General features: G+C 38.2%; 1 protein-coding gene across 1 annotated transcript in view; it reads left to right on the forward strand.

Moving 5' to 3' along the window:
* Positions 1-9,844: 9,844 nt before the first annotated feature.
* The window catches only part of SEMA3E (sema domain, immunoglobulin domain (Ig), short basic domain, secreted, (semaphorin) 3E), a 333,719-nt gene continuing 318,898 nt past the window's right edge, over positions 9,845-24,665 (forward strand). The window contains exon 1 of the mRNA XM_006896142.1: positions 9,845-10,034. Coding sequence (XP_006896204.1) covers positions 9,920-10,034 — 115 coding nt within the window. The 5' untranslated portion in view covers positions 9,845-9,919. The remainder of the gene's footprint in view (positions 10,035-24,665) is intronic.

A 24,665-nucleotide genomic window follows, 5' to 3' on the forward strand; every position in this document is an offset into this window, starting at 1 on the left:
TCTTTGCTATTGCGACAAAGTCACAATAAACATGGGTGTGCATATATCTTCTTGGGTGATGGTTATGGTTTCTTCAGGATAAATTCCCACTAGTAAAATTGCTGGGTCAAATGGTATTTCTATTTCCAACTTTACAGACAATTCACTCTCTCATCTCAAAAGGCATTGCTATTGGAGTTGAGAACAACTCATAATTGATCCTCTATAGGGTTTTTGAGAATATAAGCCTCACAGGAAGGAGATTACTCTTCTTTTCCCTGAGGAGCCACTGATGTATCTGAAAAGTCAGAAAGACCCATCTTGTAGGTTAACACAACACACTAGGGTCTATGCCACCAGAACTCCCTAATTCACAATCAGTACCCATCAAATGTATATAATGGGAGGCTACATAAAGATTAAACCAACCAACTCCTTGGAGGCAAGGATTCTGGGGCTTCGTCTGACATACTTTGGGCATGTTGCAAGGAGGGACAGGTCCTTGGAGAGGGACATCATCCTTGGGAGGGTGGAGGCACGGCGTAAGAGGCAAAGACCCTCTATGAGACGGATTGATTCAGTGGCTGGGATAATCGTGATGGGTGTGTCAGAGGCAATGAGATTGGCACAGGATAGAGCAAGGTTTAGGGCTGTTGTACATAGGGTCGCTATGTGTCGCAAATGACTCAATGGCACATAACAACAACATATAAAGATGGAGGTAGCAATCAATGGTATATATTATAGATGCTTATGCCAAAATCAAGGGAGCTCTGTAAGCCTATTGATAAGAAAATGCGCTGTAATCTCAAAGGCACGATGTTTAAATAAATCAGCTGCCCTAAAGGAGAAGGATGGACGATCTACTCTCCTGTGATTTCCTGCTTCTGGAAACCAACTGGAGATTTAGCAGGGGCCAGTTCTTACTCAAATGCCACACAATAGCAACATGTAAAAACTATTTAAAGAATTAATGATAATGATTTGTTTTCTTTAATTTTAAGAATTCTGTATAATCCATAAAGAAGAGATAAAAACTCGAGAACTATATATTACTAGATTTTCAGTTAATGATAAATGCAATCCCATTTTACCATAAAAATGCTGTATGAAATATCATTTCTCATTGATGAAAGGAAATTAATGTCAATATTTGACTATAGTAAGTTGTCCTCAAGATGATTTCAAGTCATGGTTAGTTCTTACAGATTAGAATAAAGTTGTGCTCCACAGAGGTTTCTTTTCATTTTTATGTTTTTTATTGTGATTTAAGTGATTTTTACAAAGCGTATTGGTTTTACATTCAGTAGTATATATATGTACATTTGTTTTAAAATATTAATTACAGTAGTCACAGTGTAGGTGCATTTTTTTCTACTTCTTCCCTGTAGTTCTGCTTTCCTTAAATCTTCATACTTTATCCTCAGGCAAATGCTTCTTTTTTGACCCTATCTACTAAGGAGTGACTGTGTCTCTGGTGTTATTTTTTCACATTTGGCCTGTTTATTGTTTATGCCATACAGATGAGTTTTGTTCCAGGTTGGAAAAGAGACTAAACGACATACTTTAAGGGGTTCCACTAGTCTTTATAGATCCAGCTGGACGTTTTTTTTCCCCTCGTGTTTTTTTTTTTAATTTTGTTTCACTTTTTTCCTTACTCTTCTGGGTTCAACTGTGATTCTTTTTCAAGTGCTCTGTGGTAATAGATGGGTACATTCTAATTATTTTGGTCTCAAGGACTTGGAAGAAGATTGGAGTGGTCTGCTTGTTCTTTGGACTAATTGTTTCAGTACATTTGGAGATGCCTTTGAGCTGTGGTATTGGAGAAGAGTATTGAATATACCATGGACTGCTAAGAGAACAAACTGGCTCATCCTGGAGAGGATGAAACCAGGCTGCTCCTCGGAGGCAAGGATTCCGAAGCTTCTTCTGATAGACTTTGGACATGTTGCAAGGAGTGACCATTCCTTGGAGGGTGAGGTCATGCTTGGGAGGGTGGAGGTACAGTGCAAGAGAGAAAGTCTCTCTATGAGATGGATTGATTCAGTGACTGGGCTAATAGGGGTAGGTGTGTTGGAGACAGTGAGATTGGCACAGGATAGAGCAGGGTTTAGGACTGTTGTACATAGGATCGCTTTAAGTTGCAGGCAACTCAGTGACACATAACAACAACAATAACATTTGGAGAGACCAGAGTTACAGCTAAGATAGCTTTCTACAAGTTTTTAAGACCCCAGTTGCCAAAACAGAAAATAGAACACTTTCTTTGAGGTCTATGTTATGCTAATTGACCTTGATGTCCGCAAAGATTATAGTCCCGAGGTCTCAGAACCAGCAACTCATTCTCTCAGAGTGTGATTTTGAAGCTGAAAACACATTACCCTCTGTTGGTTTTGCTAGGTACTCCCCAGGATACTTAAGAAATCATTACTTCCTGTTGGCTTTGGTAGGTACTCCCCAGGGTAAATGATGGCTGATTTTTCAGAAGTAGATCACCCAGTCTTCGGAGAGATTTTTGTGTAAACTAAAATTCCTAAATTTATGGTTAACAGTGAGACAGATTAACTGCTCAGGTACTGCACACTTACTGCTAAACAAAAGGTTGGAAGTTGGAATTCATTCTGGAACACTTTGGAAGAAAAATCTGATAATCTAATTCAGAAAAAAGATTACAGAAAACTCTAGGACGACAAGTTCTGCTCTGACACACATAGCATCACAGGAGTTGGGGTCAAAACCATGGCAACTACTTGTTCACCTGGCTCCAAATGCTTGGTTTTTTCTTTTTTTTTAATTTTGTCTCCAGAAAATTAGTGTTTAAATTCTGACCTCTATGCCTGTAGTTAAAGCTTAGTTTGAGATAGGTTGTCTTTGTTATATTAATGAAACAAAATCAGTGTATGGTATTTCTTGAGTTAATCCTCTTGAGACATAAAGGAGGCAACTAGCAAGCTAAGAAGTAGAGATGAGGGCACATGATGCCAAGATTTGGAGATCTGTAAGGACCCATGAAATAGAGACTACAGAGACAAAGTCCTGCCTCCAGAGAGACCAAAGAAAGCTTTCTCCTACACTTCTTCTTTACTATTGAGTTGGAACTCATCCATAGCTGACCCTTCAATAGTTTTTTTAGAATCCCACAGAAAGAGATTGCCTATCTTTCTCCCACGAAGCAACAGGTGGTTTTGAATGGAGTGTCTTTGAAATCTCAGCACAGCTCCTTACCTCTAGGCCACTGGAGTTCCTGTCCCCTACACTAGTGTCCTGAATTTGGACATCCAGCAACTGGTGGCCTAGTGGATAATGATCCAAAGACAGGCAGTTTGAATCCACCCGCTGCTTCTCTAGAAAAAAGATGGACAGTTTTCTCCTGTGTGATTTACAACCACTGAAAATCTATTACTGGAGGGTTAGCAATGAGTTGGTTTCATCTCAATGGCAATGAGCCTTAGAAAGTGAGAAAATAAATTTCTATTTGTTAAAAGACAATCCATTTGTGGTGTATTTTAATAGCAGCATTGTATGAAGAATCCCTGTGGAATAGTGTGTTAATTATTGGACTGTTATCTGAAAGGTCTATGGTTCACATGCATCAGCCGAATGGGAGAAAGCCAAAACCATTTGCTTCTGTTAAGAGTGAAAGCCTCAAAAAACAAACAAAAAACAAAACGAAACAAACAAACAAAAAAAGAGTGAAAGCCTCAGAAATCACGAAAGAAAGAGGATCCTCATGAGCTGGTATCAACTTGAGAGCAATGGTTTTGAGTCAATAATTAAGATATAGAACTCAAAGAAAATGAGGATAAATTAAGTTTAAGTAAGGAACACATAAACAAAGAAATTTTATTATCAATGCTGCCCAGCTTTTGTTTTCAAAAGGAAGTTCTAGTTATATAGTTCTTGAAAGCTCCACTGGGAAGTCAAAGGCAATATCCCTGTGGTAGTTCAAATCACCAGTGATTCCTGGAAAGAAAGAGAACTCGCTTCCTATGTGATTTACAGCTTCAGAAACCCAGTGGAGGAGGGTGAGCTATGATTTTTTTGGCGTGGTTGTTTTGTTTGTTTTTGTTTTTGTTTTATTTTAGAATAGCTAGTCAAAGTGAAAAAGAAAAGGACATTTTTTTGTAATTGTTAGGTATCTAGATGATTACATGCAATGGTATTAGCCAAATGTTTTCAGATAGGTGGCTGGATTGGCTCCCAGATGGTCCTAATTGATAAGATGCCATTCTCTGGGGCTAGTCTGTCTTAGGTTGCCTCCAAGTTGGCTCTGATAACAGTCCCATGCACAACAGAAACAAACTGCATCCTCATAATCTCTGCTGTGCTTTCTGGAATAATTGAGTTACCTGTTTTTCCTCACCTTTTGAATCACTAAAGTAGCCAATTCAGACTTCTGGATTCCTCACTAATTCTCTGATGATGGTATTTGGACTGACTTAGCAAGAAAAGCATCAGCATCTTGGCCTGTAGAGCTTAGCAGCTGAGGTTGCAGCCACAGTAACAATAGCAGGCCATATTGGTAGGACACTTGAGATGCTGCAGACCAGAGCTGACTGGAATAGCAAGACCAGCAGGAGGAAAAGGGAGATTACCAAACTGGAAATGCCATGGAGGCAACAGAGAAATTTTATCTTTACTTCCAAAAGAAATCTTTACCCTTGTAGTTGTCATTCTTTGGTTCATAACGTTTTAAACAAACCTATTTTTAAAGTAGAAAACTATGGCATATAAACGTTATAATGGTTTTGTGTATGGTGTTAGATTGGAAAAGTTAACTGCTTACTTTCTGGAAGTGACACAGAGAATCATGTTATCTCTTATCTATCCCTCCTGTCTGCATTAGTCATTCCTGCTGATAAGTTTAAGTGATAGACGGGAAGGAATACATCAGTGGTTTGTTGATGCTATAAGTTCAAGAGTCTATTTTCTGAAGTATGAGAAGTAAACTTTACGCATTCAGTCACGAGAAATTATGTTATACTGTGATAAGGACTGAATCAAGTAATTTAACAGATGTGTGTTTACTATCTGCTCATACAAAGTATGTTGTGAGTCAGGTTAACTTTCAAGAGTAACTGTTCTTCACACAAATCCAAAACACTTAGGGATTCAACAAGCCAGATCCTGTGGCTTCACCATTTCAGTGTAATGTCTACTCCTTAACCTTAGAGAGGCCTTGAAAAAGACAGAATTTTTTAGGGGCCTTTCCTATCTCACATTCACTTATGCTTACATTTCTTTGGCCAGAACAGTCACATGGTTTCACACTAACTGCCAAGAGGCTAGAAAGTACAGTTGTCCATATTCCAAGGAAGCAAAAGAAAGTCTATTTTTGAGGGCATCAGTGAACAAGTGTATTTTTGTTAATTTTCACGTGTATTAAAAATATTTAAGTAAGACATGGAGACACTGAACCTGTGAGGGTATCTTACTATTTTATGTAAATTTAATTTAAATTTTTACTGGAGATACTATATCATTTTGAACGTTTCAGACCTATAGACAATATTTGAGTTATTGGCCTAAAGGAATCACTATAAAAGGTAAATTTTATTGTATACATTTTTAGATAAGCTGTGAACACAAAGTGAAGAACCAGAATGTGCTTTTTTAGAACACTTACCCCACTTAGCATTAGAGGGTATACTACCATATTGGCCTTTATTCTGTACCTCTTTCTCTGTTCAAAATTAGAAAACCAGTAAGAGAAACTTCATTAGGAGACCTTGGAGGAGTAATGTCTTCCCTTTCTACCCATTACCAGGCTGAGCTTGTTCTCATGCTTTTGTGTGAGACCAGCAACAAAGGACGGAAATTTTGGAATAAGACACTTGACCTGACAAGCAATATTTTCAGTTTTGCTATTTTCCTTTTCACCTGGCTATGGAAATTTTCTGGTATTTTTCTAAGCTTCCAAATCAAGAACTATAAAAAAAGTATTTCCAGATAGAGTTGCCAGTACTAGACCTCATTCACTTTTGGTACCTAGGTACCTATCTCATTTCTGTGATCCCAAGAATATCAAGAAATATCTTCTGTCAAGGGTGGGTTTGACATGTTGATTTCCTTTTTAGACTTGTCTTGGTTTATATGTAATTATTTGGAGTAGATAATTAAGACATTGAACTTAAAGAAAATGGGAATAAATAAAATATTTTTTAACACATGAACAAAGAAAGTTTATGAAGTATCAATTCTCTTCAACTTTTTTATTATTATTATTTCAAATGGAAGCTATGGCCACATAGTCCTTAGGGAGTTTGCATTTTTAAGCTAAAGGCAGCACTTCTCTGGTCGTTCAAATCTGTCAGCTAGGGAAAATGATGGGAAATCATTTTCCATCTTTCATGTGGTTATTAATGGAGTCCTTTCACACCCTCAAAAATTTCCCATTTGATGAATTTTATGTTGATTGACTTCCTGAGAATTCCTCTTATTTAGGTTTTTGAGGTAAATGACTGATTTGATCCTTGAAAATCTTCCTTCTAATGCTACTGGCTAAAGCCGCATTGAGGTAATTCTGCTGAGAATAGTTTTGGAAATTATAGTTCTGTCAGTAGTCATTTTGTTTAGTCATTGATATTTGTTATCTTTTACAGGGAGCTCTGGTGGCCTAACGGCAAGAAGCTGCACTGCGCTTGGCTCAAGGCTACCAGCTGCTCTGTGTGAGAAGACTGGACAATCTCCTCCCAAGTGATGAACTGCCTCTGAAAACCCACCAGAGGGTCAGCTAGGGGTCAGTTCTGATTCACTGGTACACAACAACAACACAGGACAGTGTGGAACTGCCTCATGGAGTTTCTAAGACCAAAAATCTTTTATTAAAGTTGACTGTTCTCATCTTTCTCCTGAGGGGCAATTGGTGGGTTCTAATTCAATTATCCACTTTATAATTGCCAAGGTCGTAACCACAGTGCCACTAAACCTCCTCAGAAAGACATATAGAAGTGCTTAAAAGGTCTAAGCAATAATAGGTGAGATCTGGTGGCCTAGTGGCAAGCAGCTGCAACTTTAATCTCAGAGGTGTGCGGTTTCAAATCCACCAGATGCTCTGCAGGAGAAGGAGGGACAATCTCCTCCTGTACCTGTCAGATCTGATTTGGCAGGACACACACAAAAATAATAAAAATCATTTAAAAAAATAAAAAATAAAAGGTCTAAGCAATAACAATAATGGCTGAAGAACAAACAATAACAATGATGCCTGGAGCACATTTGAGGAATCCAAAGAACAAATTCTGGCTTATATTTCTCAAAAGGCGACATACTGGTGGCCTAATGGACAGGGATTTGTGCTGCCAACCCAAAGGAAAGCTGCTTGAAGCTACCAGCTGCTCTGAGCGAGAAAGATAGACAATCTCCCAGATGCACAATCTACAGTCTCTGAAACCTGATGTTGGGATCAACTTAGTCATCTGCTGCTATGGGGCAATGACAGAGAATGTAGTTGAAATTCATGACATTTATTGTCTATTCAAATTTAACAGTATGTTCCTGTGTCTTAAAGAGTCTTAATTTCATAACTTGTTATCAAGTTGGTTCTAACTCATAGATTCAAATCCACAATACTATTAGGACAGACATTGGACAGTCTTGGTAGAATTTAATTTATAAGAAAGAGTAGGTGTATATTTAGAATAAAAATAACAAATGCCATATATATTTTTCCTAAAATTCTATTCTTTGCTAACAGATATTAAAACTATTATTTGTTTTCTAATTATTTCAATTCTAGAAGAAAATAAAAGAGAATTCAAAGCACAGTATACCATATTCAGAGCAACCTTTAGGTCTGTAGCTCATCATATTGGATTTTAAAATATGCAAACGCCTACAAGGACCACCCTAGATTAAGAGTCTCTGAATACTTCATATTGCTTTACTGTTAAATAATGTTTAGAATTTGTTATCTTTTGTAGACCCTGGAAATCTAATTATTTATAATACCCAATGACATTTACATTTGTGGAATATATTTTCCTTATTCAAGAGCATATCATGCTTAGGAAAATGGGTAGGAATTCATGACTGTGTATGAATTTCTGACTGCAAATTCACTTATATAAAATCCACAATACTGGAGCAAGGGTGTGTGTGTGTGTGTGTGTGTCTTTGTGTATTTAATGACATTATTTAAAAATATATAATTCTGAAAACATATCCTTAGTCATCACCATTATAACACAGAATCCAGAAAATACTATTATATTTGAGATCATTTGTTTACTACTGAACTCTCAATTCTTACGTTATCAAGTATCTATTCAAGTTTAGTGGTATCTTAGGATAATACTATTCATTTCCATGCCAACAGCTGCAGACTGTTTGGTTTACATTTTGAGATTGATTGAAAGTAGATTGATAAAGTTGACCTATTGTGTTAGGCTTATTTACACAAACACAATGTCTTGGAAAATAAACTGAAAGTGCATAGCAGTTGAGTCTGAAGGTATTTTTCTAATACCTGCTCCACCAGTATCTGCAGGCTTGAGGACATCAACTTTACCATAGTTAACCTTAACCAGGGGGAAACTAGTTTCAAAAATTTAATTATTCTTAAGCCTTGAGGGGCAACTGCCAACCTGCTTTAGGAAAAAAGGGACTTGCTGTTAATTTGCCTGAATAAAATAACCTGTTACATCTAACATATCTATGAAACAATCACAGATGACTATTTTTTTGTTTGTTTTAGACTCTTACAACACGCTTTCCATACAAGAGTTGAAAATCATATGTCTAGAATATAATCAATTAATCAATATTAGACCTGAACATGATAAACTATGGAGTCACTGGGGGTTTGGCTAGGGGAAAGATATGGAGAGCGTGATGAACTAATAATATTTTTAACTGAATTTTGACTTATTCAAGAATTCATTTTGAGTGAGGGTTTAAAAATATTTTTTGGCAGCCCACTCGTGTCTCTTGCATGCTCTTAAATAATCAGCCTATTGTACGTGACTTCCCTGCTGACCCCCCCCCCCCCCCCGTTATCGTCATCAGGCAAACTTCACCCCTGCCTCCGAGTAGGGAGTAGGGAGAGGCTCCTTGTAACTGGAGGATCTGAGCAAGGCACGTGGACTAGAAAATACTTCCTAGAAACAGCAAGTAAGCTGCTCAACCCTGCCTGAACTTTCCCGGTAAACACAAGGAACGCGCTGACAGAAAGGCATCCCTGCTGGGTGGATCCTGCAACTTCTAGAGGGAATGACACTTCTTGTTCTTAATTAGGAAGGTGAAAGGTGAATTAAAACTAGCTGTTTGGCAAGTCAGTGCAAGAGGCTGACTTCTGAGAGCGCCAGAAGAGGAGAGCGCCTTTGGAAAAGGCAGTGTGTGCGTGTGTGTGTTCTCGGGTTTGTTTTTTTCTCTTTTCTGAATGAACTGCTTGCAGAAGTGACTTAAAAAAAAATACTGCTTCTTTCTGAATCCACCCCAGATTTCTTGCTGACAAGAGAGATCTAGACAGGACCTGGCTCTGAAGACTCACTCCTTGGAATGTCCTCTTGCTCCGGGCTTCTAAACAACTGTCCCAAAGGAAAGAGAGGGTTTATATATCTAAAGGCAGCCTGACAAATGGCACTTAGGGACTGTGCTTTCTGATGACAACACACTGGATTTCTGACAAAGCCTCTCTCGCACGCTGCCCCCCGGAGGGACCAAACCCACTGTGGTCAAGTGGATTCCGACTTCCTGGAGACCCCATAGGACAGAGGAGAAGTGCCCTAGAGCGCTCCCAAGGCTTTAAAGCTTTCTGAAGCTGACGGTCAGTCACATCGTTCTGCTGGAGAGTGGTTGCTGTGTGCTCACCTCTGAGTTCTCAGCCGGCAGCTTCAGCCACCGTGCCACCAGGGCTCCTCCCTGGAGGGAAGTCCTAAGTAAAACTCAAACCCGCTTTGAAGTGCGGATCCCAGGGCTTGCACTGGTGAGCACAGGCAGCATGACATCTGCAGGGCTTGTTGTCACCTTGCTCCTATGGGGATACTTACTGGCGCTCTGGATAGGAGCTCATACAGCTGATACCACCCAACCCCGGTTACGCCTGTCACATAAAGGTAGGTCATCTTTTCAAATCCTTTTGTTTGGAAAAAAAGAAGGAAAGTCACTTAACATAGAGTGATGGTCTTCAAAGACACTTAAAATGCACCTGAAATTTTTCATTGCAAAATTGATCAAAGGTTCTAAGTATCCTTAAACAGTGATACACTTACTGCCTCTGAAATTGGACAAAAATCACATGCCAAATTAGATGTTATTTCCGTCTTGTAAATATTAGCTTTTATTAATGAGAAGTTCACTCACTAGAGGAACAGAGAAGAGGAAGGCAGGAAGATGGTGTAAATAGACCTGAGAGACTAAACCCAAGGTAGCAGTAGATGTTTAAATATCCATTTTATGCATTATGGGAAATAGGGATACTTCAGTAATGGGGTGAAATTTGACTAATTCCCTCCCCCCCATACTAGGGATGAGAGGAGAAAAAGGAAAATTATTGAGAGTGAAAAATTAATTTCTTACTTATTATAATAAAATCATCATCATGCAATTAAAATGATTAACAACTACTATAAATTAGCTTTCTACTTGAATAGATTACTAAAATTTTCTGTGTGGTAAAAATGTATAGCTTATTAATAATCCCTGCAAACTGACTTGGAAAGATCAAAGTATGCGATATGATTACTGACCATCATAGATTCTTTCTGATTCTAGTTTGTATTGTTTTAATATTAATCAGTCTTAAATTTTTTTTCTGCCCCTGTGTTTGGTAAAACAGTGCCATACCTATAAATGATCCAAAGATAGGTTTTTCATCAGAACCAATTAAAAGCCAGTCATGAAAAGGGTAAGATTCTTCCTGTAATATAAAACCACACTTTGAGAAAGTGATTTTACTGACATAAAAGAAAATTGGAATAAATTATCAGGAAGTAAGTATTTATTAGCACCAACCATTGAGACAGATAACAGATGCAATAGTGAAGCTTACATAAGGACTATTTTTTTAATTATACAAGCTTTTCACTTGCACCCCCCTCTACTGTAGAAAAAAAGAAGCATGCCCTTTTTTTTTTTTTTCACATAAGGCTATACTATTACCAGAAGAGAAAACCAAAAAGAAGGTCTCAATTTTGTATGACAATATTGATCTTTACATTGTGTGGTTTATTTTAAATGTGGTTTGGCTATAAAAATTCCTTTTATGGAATAGGGAAAAAACCTAAATCTATGTGTTTAGTTTAAATGGTAAATTTCTTATAATATTTTTGAATGGATAACATACACTGAAGAAACATAATGATATTAGGTTGGAAATGCTTAAAAACTAGTACCCAACATTATCACAAATCTTTTGGCATGGAAAATGTGTCATGGGATGTATTATAATAAGTAGCTAGGAACTTTGGATAAATTTGTCAATACGTGAAGAAGCGATTTAACAGAATAGGATCAAATGAGAATGGCAGAATGGATTGTTTTCTTATGTAAACAAACGAATATGCTTTTAGTTTTGTCAAGCTATCATTCTACTATGCTGAGTATTAACGTTTCACACTTTGTTATTGGATATTTTTCTGATAATTTATTTGGATAAAGAATTTGTTATTGGATATGTTTTCAAATAATTTACTATTAGTATGTTTTCCAAGGTATCACATTTTAACACTGTGTAGAGAGTTCACTGGTTATAGCATACCAAAACTCCTTGACACAAATGAATGTTATGTCTAATATTGTTATCAGGTTTTCCATTACTGGGTCTTACTCAAAGAAATCTTTAAAACCAGTTTGATGAGACATTTCATATGGTATAGGAGTAGACCTGTTAGTATCTCTGTGCACACAGGACTGGAAGCTTCATAAGATTTCCTTTGAGCTTTTCTTACTCTACTGATTTAATGCCATCAGCTGAAAATGTGCAGGGCTATGCTTTTATTCAAAGACAGTACAGAGATTCTTGAAAAATAGGGTAGTCACATCTCAAGTACATATTAGTTACTAAAGAGATTACAGCTAAGAGATTAGACTGGAGATGCCACCTGAAGTTACAAATGTTTACTGTGCACATGCTTCAGTTAAAGAAAAAAGTTGTCTCTTGTGATAAAAGGAACATTCAGTGCCATGAATCCAATATGAATAGCCGTTTCACTCTCTTCTACTTTCTGTATATAACTTATATTTAAGAAATAAAAATGGTTAGTGATAGACTATTTCAGAATATTATCTTTTACTATCTTAAATGTCAATAGTGATACATTTTTATCATGAGTGAATATAGGTAATTAATATTAAAGATGGGTGTTTAATACTTCAAATTTAGAGGAACTGGGTATACTTAGGGGTCCTGGAGAGTCCAGTGCATTACTTACTGGGCAGCTAACAGAAAGTGCATTAGTTCAAATCTACCGGATGCTCTGCAGAAGCTTCTCTGTATAAAGATTTACAGTTTCAGGAAACCCAATGGAGGGTGTTTATGAGTTAGAACCAACTTCAAGGCAGTGAGTTTGCATATACCAAATGCCTAGGATCTGACATCCAATGGAGAAACCCTTTAATGTCTCTGCAGGTGGCCAATTAGATCAAACTAACAATTCTTTTTGTAGAAGTAGTCTTTACCATATGGAAGAAGGTTACACATTTCTCTTATATTTTCCTCATTCAATATGGAATTTGAGACTTCAAACCTGAAGCCATTTTCTGAGAAGGAGAGTCTTTCAGTGTCATGTACAAAGTTACAATTAAATCATATAGAAAGACGTCTGAAACTTTGACCCTTTTCTCTCTTCTTAATTTTTTTTTTTGAGGTAACATAATCTGAAATAGCATTTGAAGAGAATGGAACATTAGAATTAAAGAAGAGAAAAAGCAAAGATGGAAAGAGAAAAGCTAGAAAGGGTGTCAGATATAGAGCATCTTCTCTTATTTCCTCTATCTCCTTCCACAAACGACAAACAAATCACCAAAAACCAAACACTTAAAACTCATTGTCTTCAAAATGGAATCAGCTCAGAGCTGATCGTCCAGCAGGTTTCTGATGTTGTTAGGTTTCGTTTAGTTGAATATGAACCATAACAACCCTATGAACAACATATCTATATAGCTATATCTACATGATAGTAGGTTGGAAATGCTTAAACTGTATTACTCACCATTACCACAAATCTTTCAGCATGGAAGATGCATCATGGGATGTATTATAATAAATAGGTAGGAAGCTATGATAAAATTTGTTAATATGTGAAGAATTAATTTGATGGAATATCAAATATTCCATCATATAAACACTAACCTATCTACCCTATCTCGGACACATTTGAACCTTTTCTTCTTCTTTGCCATCCCTCCACCTTTTCCCCTTCGAAACAATATCCTCTTCTACTAATATGCCCATAGTATGTTAGATGAAGCTTTATTATCTTTGCCTCCAAGAAGCACTCTGGTCGCACCCTTTCCAAAACCAATCTTTTTTCTTCAGACAGTCCTTGGGATATTTAGTACTCTTCTCTAACACCTTTGTCCAAAGGCATCAATTCTTCTTTTATCATCATTACTCATTGCTCAGCTCTCCAATATGAGCAAGTAATGAAAAGATGATGGCCTGAATCAGGCACACTTTAGTCCTCAAACTCAAATAATTTCTCTCAACAATTTGGAGAGGTCAATGACTGTAGACTTTCTTACTGCAATGTATCTCCCTATCTCATGAGTACTGATACAAAGTATATTGACTATGCATCCAAGTAAAATGAACTGGTTGACAGTTTCAATGTTTTCCCCATCTGTCATTATATTGCCTGTTGGTTAAGTGGTGAAGATTTTTGTTTTCTTGACATGGAGATGCAATCTCATTTGAAGATTACAGTATTTAATATTCTGCAGTAAGTACTTGAAGTCCTCCTCACTTTCTGCAAGTAAGGTTGTGTCATCTTTATAACGAAGGTTATTGACAAGCCTTCCTCCAATCCTGACGTCACATTCTTCTTCACTGAGTCCAGCTAGTTAAATAACTAGGTCACCATACAGATTAAAGAGGAATGGCAAAAGGATACAACCCTAACACACACTTTTTTTTTGAGGAGGCTGCAGATCATACAGAAGGAGATTGATTGCTTATCACTTTCTCAGAAAATCATTGCAGTTCAACTGTCGATGGACTATGCCGACAGTGGGATAATATTTAATTCTTCCATCTTCTTCCTGTATATTCCATACCACTCTAGCTACACAGTAGAAATGTCAATTTAGGAAAATCCTGCTGGATTTATCACTTTTTTTTTTTAGAAAATATATCTTTTGCTTAACTTTCTAGGTAAAAAAAATAAAACTTGAGTTAGGTAAACTTAAATGCAAAGGTTGTTGTTGTTGTTGTTATGTGCCGTCGAGTTGCTTGCGACTCATAGTGACCCTATGTACAACAACCCTAAACTCTGCTCTGTCCTGTGCCAATCGCACTGTCTCTGACACTCCCATCCCAATTATCCCAGTCACTGAATCAATCCACCTCATAGAGGGCCTTCCCATCCTGCGCTGTCCCTCCACACTCCCAAGCATGATGTCCTTCTCCAAGGACCGGTCTCTCCTCACAACATGTCCAAAGTATGTTAGATGGAGCCTCAGAATCCTTGCCTCCAAGGAGCCACCCGGTTTAACCCTTTCCAGGATGAATCTGTTTGTTTTCCTAGCAGTCCATGATATTCTCAATACTCTTCTCCAGCACCGCAGCTCAAAGGCATCAATTCTCCTTCTATCCTCCTTGGTCATTGTCCAACTCTCTGATGCATAACAAGTGATTGCGAAGACCATGGCCTGTATCAGATGTACCTTAGTCTCCAGAGAGACACCACTACTCTTCAGTACTTTGGAGAGGTCCCTAACAGCAGACTTTCCCATGGCAATGCACCTTTTCATTTCCTGGCTACTGGTGCCAAGACTGTTGACTGTGGAGCCAAGCAAACTGAAGCTGTGTACAATCTCAATCTCTTCACCATCCATCCTGATGCTACCAATTGGTCCAGTGGTGAGAATCTTTGTCTTCTTGACATTGAGCCTCAATCCATATTGTAGGCTGCAATCCTTGACACTCTGCAGAGGTAGTAAAGATAAAAACAGTAAAGTGAAAGTGCTATCCTACAGAAGTTTTCTGTTGAGATTTTGTTCAAACTGTCACCCAGATTTTCTGTTCAGAATATTGTTGCTTAAAATACTGTTGTTGTTATGTGTCATTGAATTGCATACAACTCATCATGACCTTATGTATAACAGCCCTAAACCCTTCTCTATCCAGTGGCAATCTCACTGTCTCTGACATTCCTACCCTCATTATCCCAGTCACTGAATCAATCCACCTCATGGAAGGTCTTCCCCTCTGCGCTGTCCCTCTACCCACCCAACTATGATCTCCCTCTGCAAGAGCTGGTCATTCCTGTACAAATACTGTACAGATATTTTAAAATATGTCACTTAGGAAGTATAGCTAAGTTAATAGCAGCTAAAGATACACTGACAAATAATTAGCCCCTGGGAACTGACAGCATACCAACTGGCATATTTCAACAAAGAGACACTGCCCTGGGTGTGCTCACCAGATTGTGCCAAGAAATCTGAAGGACAAGCATCTAGCCAACTGATTGAAAGAGATCCATATTTGTTCTCATTAAAAAAAAAAAAAAGATGAGCCTATAAAGTGTGTAAATTATTGAACAATATCACTAATATCATATGCAAGCAAGATTGTGCTGAAAATTATTTTTAAAAAAAGTTACTGGAACAGCACATCAACAGAGAACTGCCAAATATGCAAGCTGGATTTAAAAGAGACAATGGCACTAGGGATGCTATAGCCAGTGCTAAATGTATCTTAACTTGAAGCAGAGAGTACCAGAGATATGTTTATCTATGTTTCATTGACTATGCAAAGGCATTTTATTGTGTGGATCACAACAAACTGTGGCTAACCTTGAGAAGAATGGGAATCCTAGAACACTTGATTGTGTGCTTAGGTGAACCCTATACTTAGAACAGGAGACATTCAGAACAGAGCAGGAAAACACTACATGGTTCAAAATCAGGAAAGGTATACACCAGGGATGCATCCTATCTCCATATCTTTTTAATCTATATACAGAACAGATCATCTAGGAGGCTGGGCTCTATGAGGAGGAATGTACCATCAGGATTGGAGAAAGACTCATCAACAACCTGCATTATGCAGATGGCACAACCTTGCTTTCTGAGACTGAGGAGGACCTGAAGTGGTTGCTGCAGAAAGTCAAGGACTGCAGCCTTCAATATGGATTGATGTTTAACATAAAGAAAACAAAGATTCTCACTTCTGGGCCAATTGGCAACAGCATAAGAGATGAAGAAGAGAGATTGTTAACAGCTTTAATTTCCTTGGCTCCACAATCAACAGTCTTGGTACCAGCAGCCAAGAAATCAAGAGATGAATTGCATTGGGAAAGTATGCTGTCAGAGACCTCTCCAAAGTATTGAAGAGCAATGATGTCAGTCTAGAGACTAAGGTGCACCTGATCCAGACCATTGTCTTCACAATTCCTTGAGATGCATAAGAGAGCTGGACAGTGACTAAGGATTATAGAAGAATTGATGTATCTGAGTTGTGGTGCTGGAGAAGAATATTGATTGAATATACCATGGACTACTAGGAGAATAAACAGGTTAGATCTGGAGAGGTTGAAATGAAGCTGTTCCTTGGAACAAAGATTTTAAAGCTTCATCTGACATACTTTGGGCATGTTACAAGGAGGGACCAGTCCTTAGAGAGGGAAATCATTCTTGAAGGGGTGGAGGGACAGCTCAGGAGAGGAAGACCCTCGATGAGATGGATTGATTCAGTGACTGGGGTAATGGAGGCAGCTGGGTCAGAGACAATATGGTTGACTCAAGATAGAGCAAGGCTCAGAGCTGCAGTATATAGAGTTGCCTGACAGCGCATAACAACAACAAAGATGTATTTGAGATTTTTAAAAAGTGTTAATGTGTATATGAAACCTATACTTGGACCAAGACGCAGTCTTCAGAACAGAACAAGGAGACATTACATGGTTCAAAATCAAGAAGGGGGACTGTCAGGGATGTATTCTGTCTCCATACCTTTTCAATCTGTATGCAGAACAGATCATCTGAGACACTGGGCTGTACGAAGAGGAATGTGGCATCAGGATTTGTGAAAAAGTCATCAACAACCTGCGTTATGCAGATGACACAACCCTGCTTGCTGAAACTGAGGAGGACCTGAAGTGCTTGCTGCAGAAGGTCAAGGACTGCAGCCTTCTATATGGATTGAAGCTCAACATAAGAAAACAAAGATTCTCACAACTGGGCCAATTGGCAGCATCAGTATGGATGGTGAAGAGATTGAGATAGTTAACAGTTTTAGTCTGCTTGGCTCCACAATCAACACTCTTGGTAACAGCAGCCAGGAAATCAAGAGACGAATTGCATTGGAAAAGTCAGCTGTGAGGGACCTCTCAAGAGAACTGAAGAGCAATGACATCAGGCTGGAGACTAATGTGCACCTGATCCGGGCTATTATCTTTGCAATTATGTGCTAAGCATCAGAGAGTTGGACAGTGAATAGGAATGATAGAAAGAGAATTGATGCCTTTGAGCTGTGGCACTGGAGAAGAGTGTTACATATACCATGGACTGCTATGAAAACAAACAGATTTGTCCTGGAGAAGGTGAAGCCAGAATGCTCCTTGCAGTCAAGGATTCTGAAGCTTCGTCTGACATACTTTGGGCATGTTGCAAGGAGGGACTGGTCGTTGGAGAAGGAAATCATGTTTGGGAGAGTGGAGGGATGGCTCAGGAGAGGAAGACTTCAATCAAATGGATCGATTTTGTGAGTGGAGTGGTGGGAATGAGTGCATTTGAGATGGTGAGGTTGGCACAGGATAGAACAGAGTTTAGAGCTCTTGTGCATAGGGTCACTATCAGTTGCAAGTGACTCGATGGCACATAACAACAACAACATATTATTGATACAAAATTATGATATTCTGCTCCAAAATTTTCCTCAAAAGTTTGTCTTGAGCCCTATTAGAGAATCAAGGGAGGGGGAAGATGGAAAATAGCATTGATAGATGCAGTCATATTCCACTGTTGATGTTTGTCTTCTTATTTTTTACCACCCTGCATTAATGTGGCTACTAGGAAGGCAAAAATAACCTTCCTCTAAATGAAGCTCAAAAAAGAAAAATAAGTGAAGAAAGTCTTAGGGAAGAAATCAATAAATGTGGAGAGAGCTGCACGTTTAATTCGGTAGCTAGCCAGACCCAAATTGTTCAAAGTCCCAGAAAGGAAGGGTTCAGTTCCTACAGCCAAGGAGAATGATTTTTTAATTGGAGAGCAGTTTCTAGGAAGTCTGGTGATGAGAAAGCTAAATAGAAGCCTAAATAACAACAAATTCCTTTCAAGAACACATTCAAATTATGACTGTAGATTTAAGCAGTGAGTAGATAGTGACCCTATGAACAACACTTGCAATATCCTCCTACTCTCTGCGTTATGCCCAAGCCTATTGCAGTAGTCACATTGTCAGTTCATCTTGCTGTGATGAATTCTTTATCTCTGAATTTCCAATCTTTCTCAGCATGAAATTTCTCTCTCCAAGGAGTGGTTTCCCTGAAACCGTGCCCAAAGGAAATGAAATGAAATTTCATTTTCTTTGCCTCTAAAGCGCACTCTGGTTGGACTTCTGAGTCATATTGTTCGTTAGCGTCGTTAGGTCACATTAAGTCTCCTATGACTCTTAGTGACCCTATGCATAATAGTTTTGAACATTGCCCTATTCAGGGCCATCTGCATGGTCAAGCCCATTGTTACAGTCCATGTGTCAGTCCATCTTGTTCCTGGTCTTCCTCTCTTTCTCTGACCCATAGTGACCCTATATGACAGAGTAGATCCATCCCAAAAGGTTTCCAAGGCAATGAAACTTTACAATAGGAAACTACTTTTCTCCCCAAGAGTTTTTGGTGGATTCAAACAGTTGGCCTTTAAGTTACCCATCAATGACTGTGCTTTCAGAAATCCTCTCTTTATAGAACAGTGATCCTCTCCCCATCCCACACCCAAGTAAAAAACAAAACAAAACAACAAACATACCTAGACAACTCATTGTTGCAGAGTTGATTCTGACGCATACGGGACACAGTAGGGTTTCCAATGCAGTACCACCCTTTTTGGTGCTATCAAGTCCATGTAAATAATATGAACACACAAATAGTTGCTGGAAATGACAAAATTATATTAAGTTCTGATAAAGCATTTACTGCTTACACCAGCCATGCTTATTTTCAGAAATGAGTTTCAGCTTCATTTGCCATCATTCAATAGTTTGAAAATGTTATCATTGTTGATCTTATTTGTTGTAGTAAAGGTACAAGCCAGGGTTAAAAAATTACGGGTTGAGTTTTGTGGTATTCAAGTAATAAAAACATGAACAACTGAAACTGTACTTTTGCACTGTACATTTTGGGACCCTGCCTGAGTGTGAAGAATTCCTTGTAGACAGTGGGTTCCCAGGTATATAACATCTGAGATCAATACAGGGTCAGACAGAGGGTTTACTAGGGCTGCCCCCAGCTCAATCATGGGCTGATCTGGCTTCAGGACGGCCCTTGTCCTTCACTTTAGTCCAGAGATTGGGACCATGTGGAGCAGGGGCACAGGATAGTGTAGGTGCCTTGCCCTTCCTAGGTTGACCAGACCATCCTATTTTGCCAGAGCGGAGAATGTGTGATTATTCTCTGTGTCTGCAAAATTGCCTGCCACCTGACCCGCAGTGCACCCACTTCCAGTACCTGGAACAATCAAATGGCCTGAGTGCAGTGACAGTGATGATAGACTAATGCTTCTGAGAGCAGACCAAACTTGCCTATACCAGCCTATCCTGCTGCTGCTGACTTTCTGTCTAGGGTGAGCAGATCCTTCTGGGACTGGACCTTTTTTTTTCCTGGGGAGAAAAGCATGAATTCTTGCTAAATTAGAGGATTAGTGTTTAAATTTGTGTTTGCAGAGCAAAAGAAGAAACCTGCTGGGAGAAAACTTTCTTTAGAAATTTGAGGATGGGCTGTTGAGAGTCTCCAGCTAATAATCAAACCTCCATGTCAAAAAGTACCAAAAGGAAGACTTACCTTAAATCTGCTGGACAAAAAAGTAATGAAAATTGAAATCATTACCATGTAAAAATATTAGTATAACACTCAAAATAATGAATAGATATTTTACTCTATGGGTTTATTACTGGAACTATTTGCATCAATAGGGTTAATTTGGAGAATCTGACAACTGCTGCCCTTTCTCCCATGCTGGGTTCAAACCACTGGCTTTTTTATTTTTTTAAGTTAGCAGTTAAGTGCTTTAATTACCCCTCCATGTTCTCCTTACAACAGTAATAAACAAAACCTCAAACTCACTGCCATCCAACTAATTCTGACATGGGATAGATAGTCTATAAATCCCAACAGGAAGAAACTGTTTTTCCCTGGGGGCCGTTGGTTAATTGAATACTAGGAACACTGCTGGGCCTTTGGGTTAGCCACAAAACCTACTATGGACTTGACCACAAGAGTTCCCCGACACTGTGATGACAATTCATCTCATTGCCATTGAACTGTGTAAAAAGAGCAAGGACCACATGAGGGTGACCATAGCTGACTTCTACCAAATCCACAATGAGGAACTGTCCGCATTGATAGCACCCACAACACAAAACCAATTCCCATGAGGTGAGAGGTGTCCCCCACACTGCCATCCTCCTTCTATTCATCTCAACACCAAGCTCACTGCTCTGTAGGGTCAAAAATCCATTGCAATAGCTCAGAGACCCCACAGAAACATATTAGGCAAGTCAAAAGGCTATAATTCAGGTTGAGAGTACAAAGAATAACTTAGGACAGCTTCCTAAATGTGCTTACAAGCACCTCAGCCTTTAACCTTATGACCCTTTTAATCTCTTAGACCTGTCAATTATGACTCTCCTCACTCAGTCCTCAAACTCAGCCTTAGACTAAAGACTTTTAACTCCAGTTCTGTAGCATAGTAGTACCAAGGTCAGCTCTATCTCACGCCAGGTCTCTAATTCTCTGCTGTTACCTCTGTAGCTGCTTATCCTTTAGACCCTGGTCTGGCTGGCACAAGAATCTCTGACCTCAAAGGACACTTTCCTCCCTTGCTGCTTCTTTGCTGGTTATGAGATTCTCAGAATCTTCCAAATTGAGAATCTGCTCAATTTTGTGGTGAGACTAGTCAATCCCCTTGTGGATAGGCTAAAACATCCTATTCACATATTCCCACCCATCCTCATGTCATTTGACTTGGAAAGCAATTTTGAACAATAAAACCTTAACACAACAAGTAACTAGATGGAAACGGGCTTCATTATTTCTATGGGGACTTATATACATTGAGGAAATGGGAAGGAAGAATGTTCTAAAGAGAAAAATCTTTGAGGATAGCATGAGTTTAGATATAAGCAAGTGCTGGGATAATATTAATGTAAAAAAAAGCATAAGTTTGTCAGAAGCAGCATAAAAATGTGTGTTATTAGATGCTGTTGGGTTGAGTACAACTCATGATAAATCGGGTAAAGAGAACGACAATAAGAGTTTGGTTAGATATTGTCACTAATTACATTAATATATCTTAATTAATGTTATAAGACAAAGTATCTATGAATGATTGCAAGAAAATGTAATGATTTATAAACTTTCACTCAACTTAAAAAATACGTTAAATATATATACTTCACTTTGATAGTGTTCACTGTAAATCCCATCTTCTATGGTTTGACCTCTATTTACAAATAATAACTTAGAATCTGACAGCATCTTCTAAGTACATTTCAATCATGCAGCCAAGTTCCCCAAACTCTCCAGTATGTCAACTAATAGTTATTTCTATGAGGATTTTAAACATATTTATGAATCATGCATAGTCCCTCTAGACCATGGATTTTAGAAATTTTTTTAATTATAACAAAAAAAATTGTGGTCGAATCCAATTGAAGCAAAATACAAGTAAAATACTAAATTAAAGTTGAGTGAACATCCTGAAGGTTGTGCTATTTCTTTTCTGTCAAGAGCAAACGAAAGGCAGTAACCTAGCCAGTGTTTCTTGAAACAATGCATGACTTTGGCTTCTCAACTTGGAAGTAGGTATTATCAATAGTAACTTGAGTTACCTATCACTACGTGGCTAATAAACAAAAGTGGGTCATAAGTTATGATTCACAAAAAAATAAGTGTTTAAGTAAAAAAAAAAAAAACAACAAAATACCCAAACCACTTTTTTACTTAAAAGTTTAAAGAAACAAAACCAAAAAAACCCAAACACTGTCTAAAATGAAAAAGAACTAGAGTATGTTTTGTTGTGCTTAGTTTTCACAGAATATGCTTTCTGAAGATAAATTATAGCTAAATATTTCAGATATTTTATATTTTTTTTAAAAAGGTAAACCTTTTGCTGTTTACTCAGGACAAGAACTTTTATACATTGAAGTGGTGAATCTAGATATATATAAAATTTCTTAAATGATTCTTTGAATTATTTCTTTCTTATCTGTATGTAGAGTATTATAGTGAAAAGCAATAGATTGTCTTTTCAGAGTAGAATTATGAGAAGAGGTCAGCATTTAGAAAAGCAATGAATGGAATTTAGGAATTATGTAAGGAGCATAAAATGGGACATAGGGGCACAAGGCCGTAAACATCTCTTTAAAAGGGCCAGAGGGAGTGAAAATATGCACAGTCCCTCAATACCCCAGAGTAGAAAGCAGATAAAGACCCCACACCACAGCCCCATGGTGCCTCTAGAGCCACACCAGCAGCTAGAGGTTCATTTATTCTTTGTTGACTCGCAGTCTGTGGTACCAATCACAGGAATTATGGAGAAGTAAGTTGGAGAGTGGAGGAGAAAAAGAATACCATCCATTTTAAGCCATTTTAAGTCTAGGTTTTAGTCCAGAAGTTTCAAGGCACAATTCCTCAAATAGTCCAGGCTCTAGTTTCAGATCAGCAGTCAGCTTTTCCTTCCATTATCTGGCAAAAAAACCAATAAACTATGGGCAAGCTCTGGTGGCCTAGTGGCAAGAAGCTGCACTGCAATCCCAGAAGTGTACAGTTCAAATCCACTAGATACTCTGCTGGAGAAGGAAGGACAATCTCCTCCTGTACCTTTTAGATCTGATTTTATGGTACACACACACAGATAGTAATAAAATAAAATAAAATAAAATAAATAAAACCCTTTAACTGTGGCCTCTATCGCAGGGCTTCTCTGGTTACACTTTTCCACAGTTTCTCCATAGCAATACCATAGTCTCTCCATCTCACCATCATTAGAGTCTTGTCATCAGAGTCTCATTTTCAACCAGGTTTGTACTCCAATCTCCCTTAAGTCTTTTATGCTCAGTATGGTAAGCACTGTCTCTCTTATCATACTCCCACAGCTATTGATGATTTGCAAGACCATGTGCCTGCAGTTAAGGTAGCTGGAGACCAGAGGGGGCTAATCTAATAAAAAAAAAAAAAAAAAAAAAAAAAAAAAAAAAACCCAAAAAAACAACCCAACTTCTAAGTTAACACCACAGAAATGAACTGGACCAAATTTGGATTAAGAAATAAAATACAAAGTGTGAGAGGAGCTGCTGAAAAATGTGAGTGTCTGAGTCTGACTTCCGTCCACTTCATTACGGGGAACCTTCCTCATCAATAATGTCCATAGCACAATCCAAATAGCTATATAATCAGACACACAACCCCTCATACTCCTGCACTTTTTCTACCAACCATTATGTTAATTTTAAATGTGTTGCTAGACTCACAGACTTCACTCACATTTGTGGGATTTATTAGGGAAATAGGTTGGAGAGTGAGGGAGGCAAAGAATATTTTACACAGTCTCAACCAGATTAACAAGGAACAACACCTAAATTAGTGAAAGTCCAGGTTCAGTTCAACAGCACAAATGAAAGAAGCCTTTGGTTTCCTCAGTCATACAGGAAACTTTATCTCAGGGCAGTTATAAGTCAGTTTTTCCAGGTTTAAGTTCAGCAAGCAAAACCTAACTGTGACTACATCTCCAAGGTTCTTCTGGATACACTTTGAAACAAAATCTTCACAACAGTGCTACAATCTCTTCACCATTGTCACTGCTGTTTTCCACAGTGTGGAAAGCACTCTGTTATATTGGCCACATAGCTGTTGATGATTTACAAACTATGTGGCTTCAGTTAAGTTTGCTGGAGATTATACCCCCAAGGGGGTTAACATAATGACTAGGAAAGCCAGTTTTCAAGGGTTCTGACACCCTACACAGATATATATTTTAATTTTCTTTTTTTTTTTAAGACCATGAACCACCATGGACTGCCAGGAGTACAAATAGATCTGTACTACAGAGGGTGAAACCAGATTTCTCCTTGGAGACAAGGATTTTTTTGGGGGGGTAATGGATTTTATATTATTATTATTATTATTATTATTAATTTGTGTGTATACCATCAAATTGGGTCTGACAGGTACAGGAGGAGATTGTTCATCCTTCTCCAGCAGAACATCTGGTGGATTCGAACTGTGTGCTTCTGAGATGGAGACAAGGATTTTGAAGTCTCATCTCACATATTTTGGGAATGTTGCTTAGAGGAACCAGTCCTTGAACAA

Source organism: Elephantulus edwardii, unplaced genomic scaffold (assembly GCF_000299155.1).
Source record: "Elephantulus edwardii isolate Elephantulus edwardi_28Jun2011 unplaced genomic scaffold, EleEdw1.0 scaffold00183, whole genome shotgun sequence".
In the NCBI taxonomy this organism is placed as follows: Eukaryota; Metazoa; Chordata; class Mammalia; order Macroscelidea; family Macroscelididae; genus Elephantulus; species Elephantulus edwardii.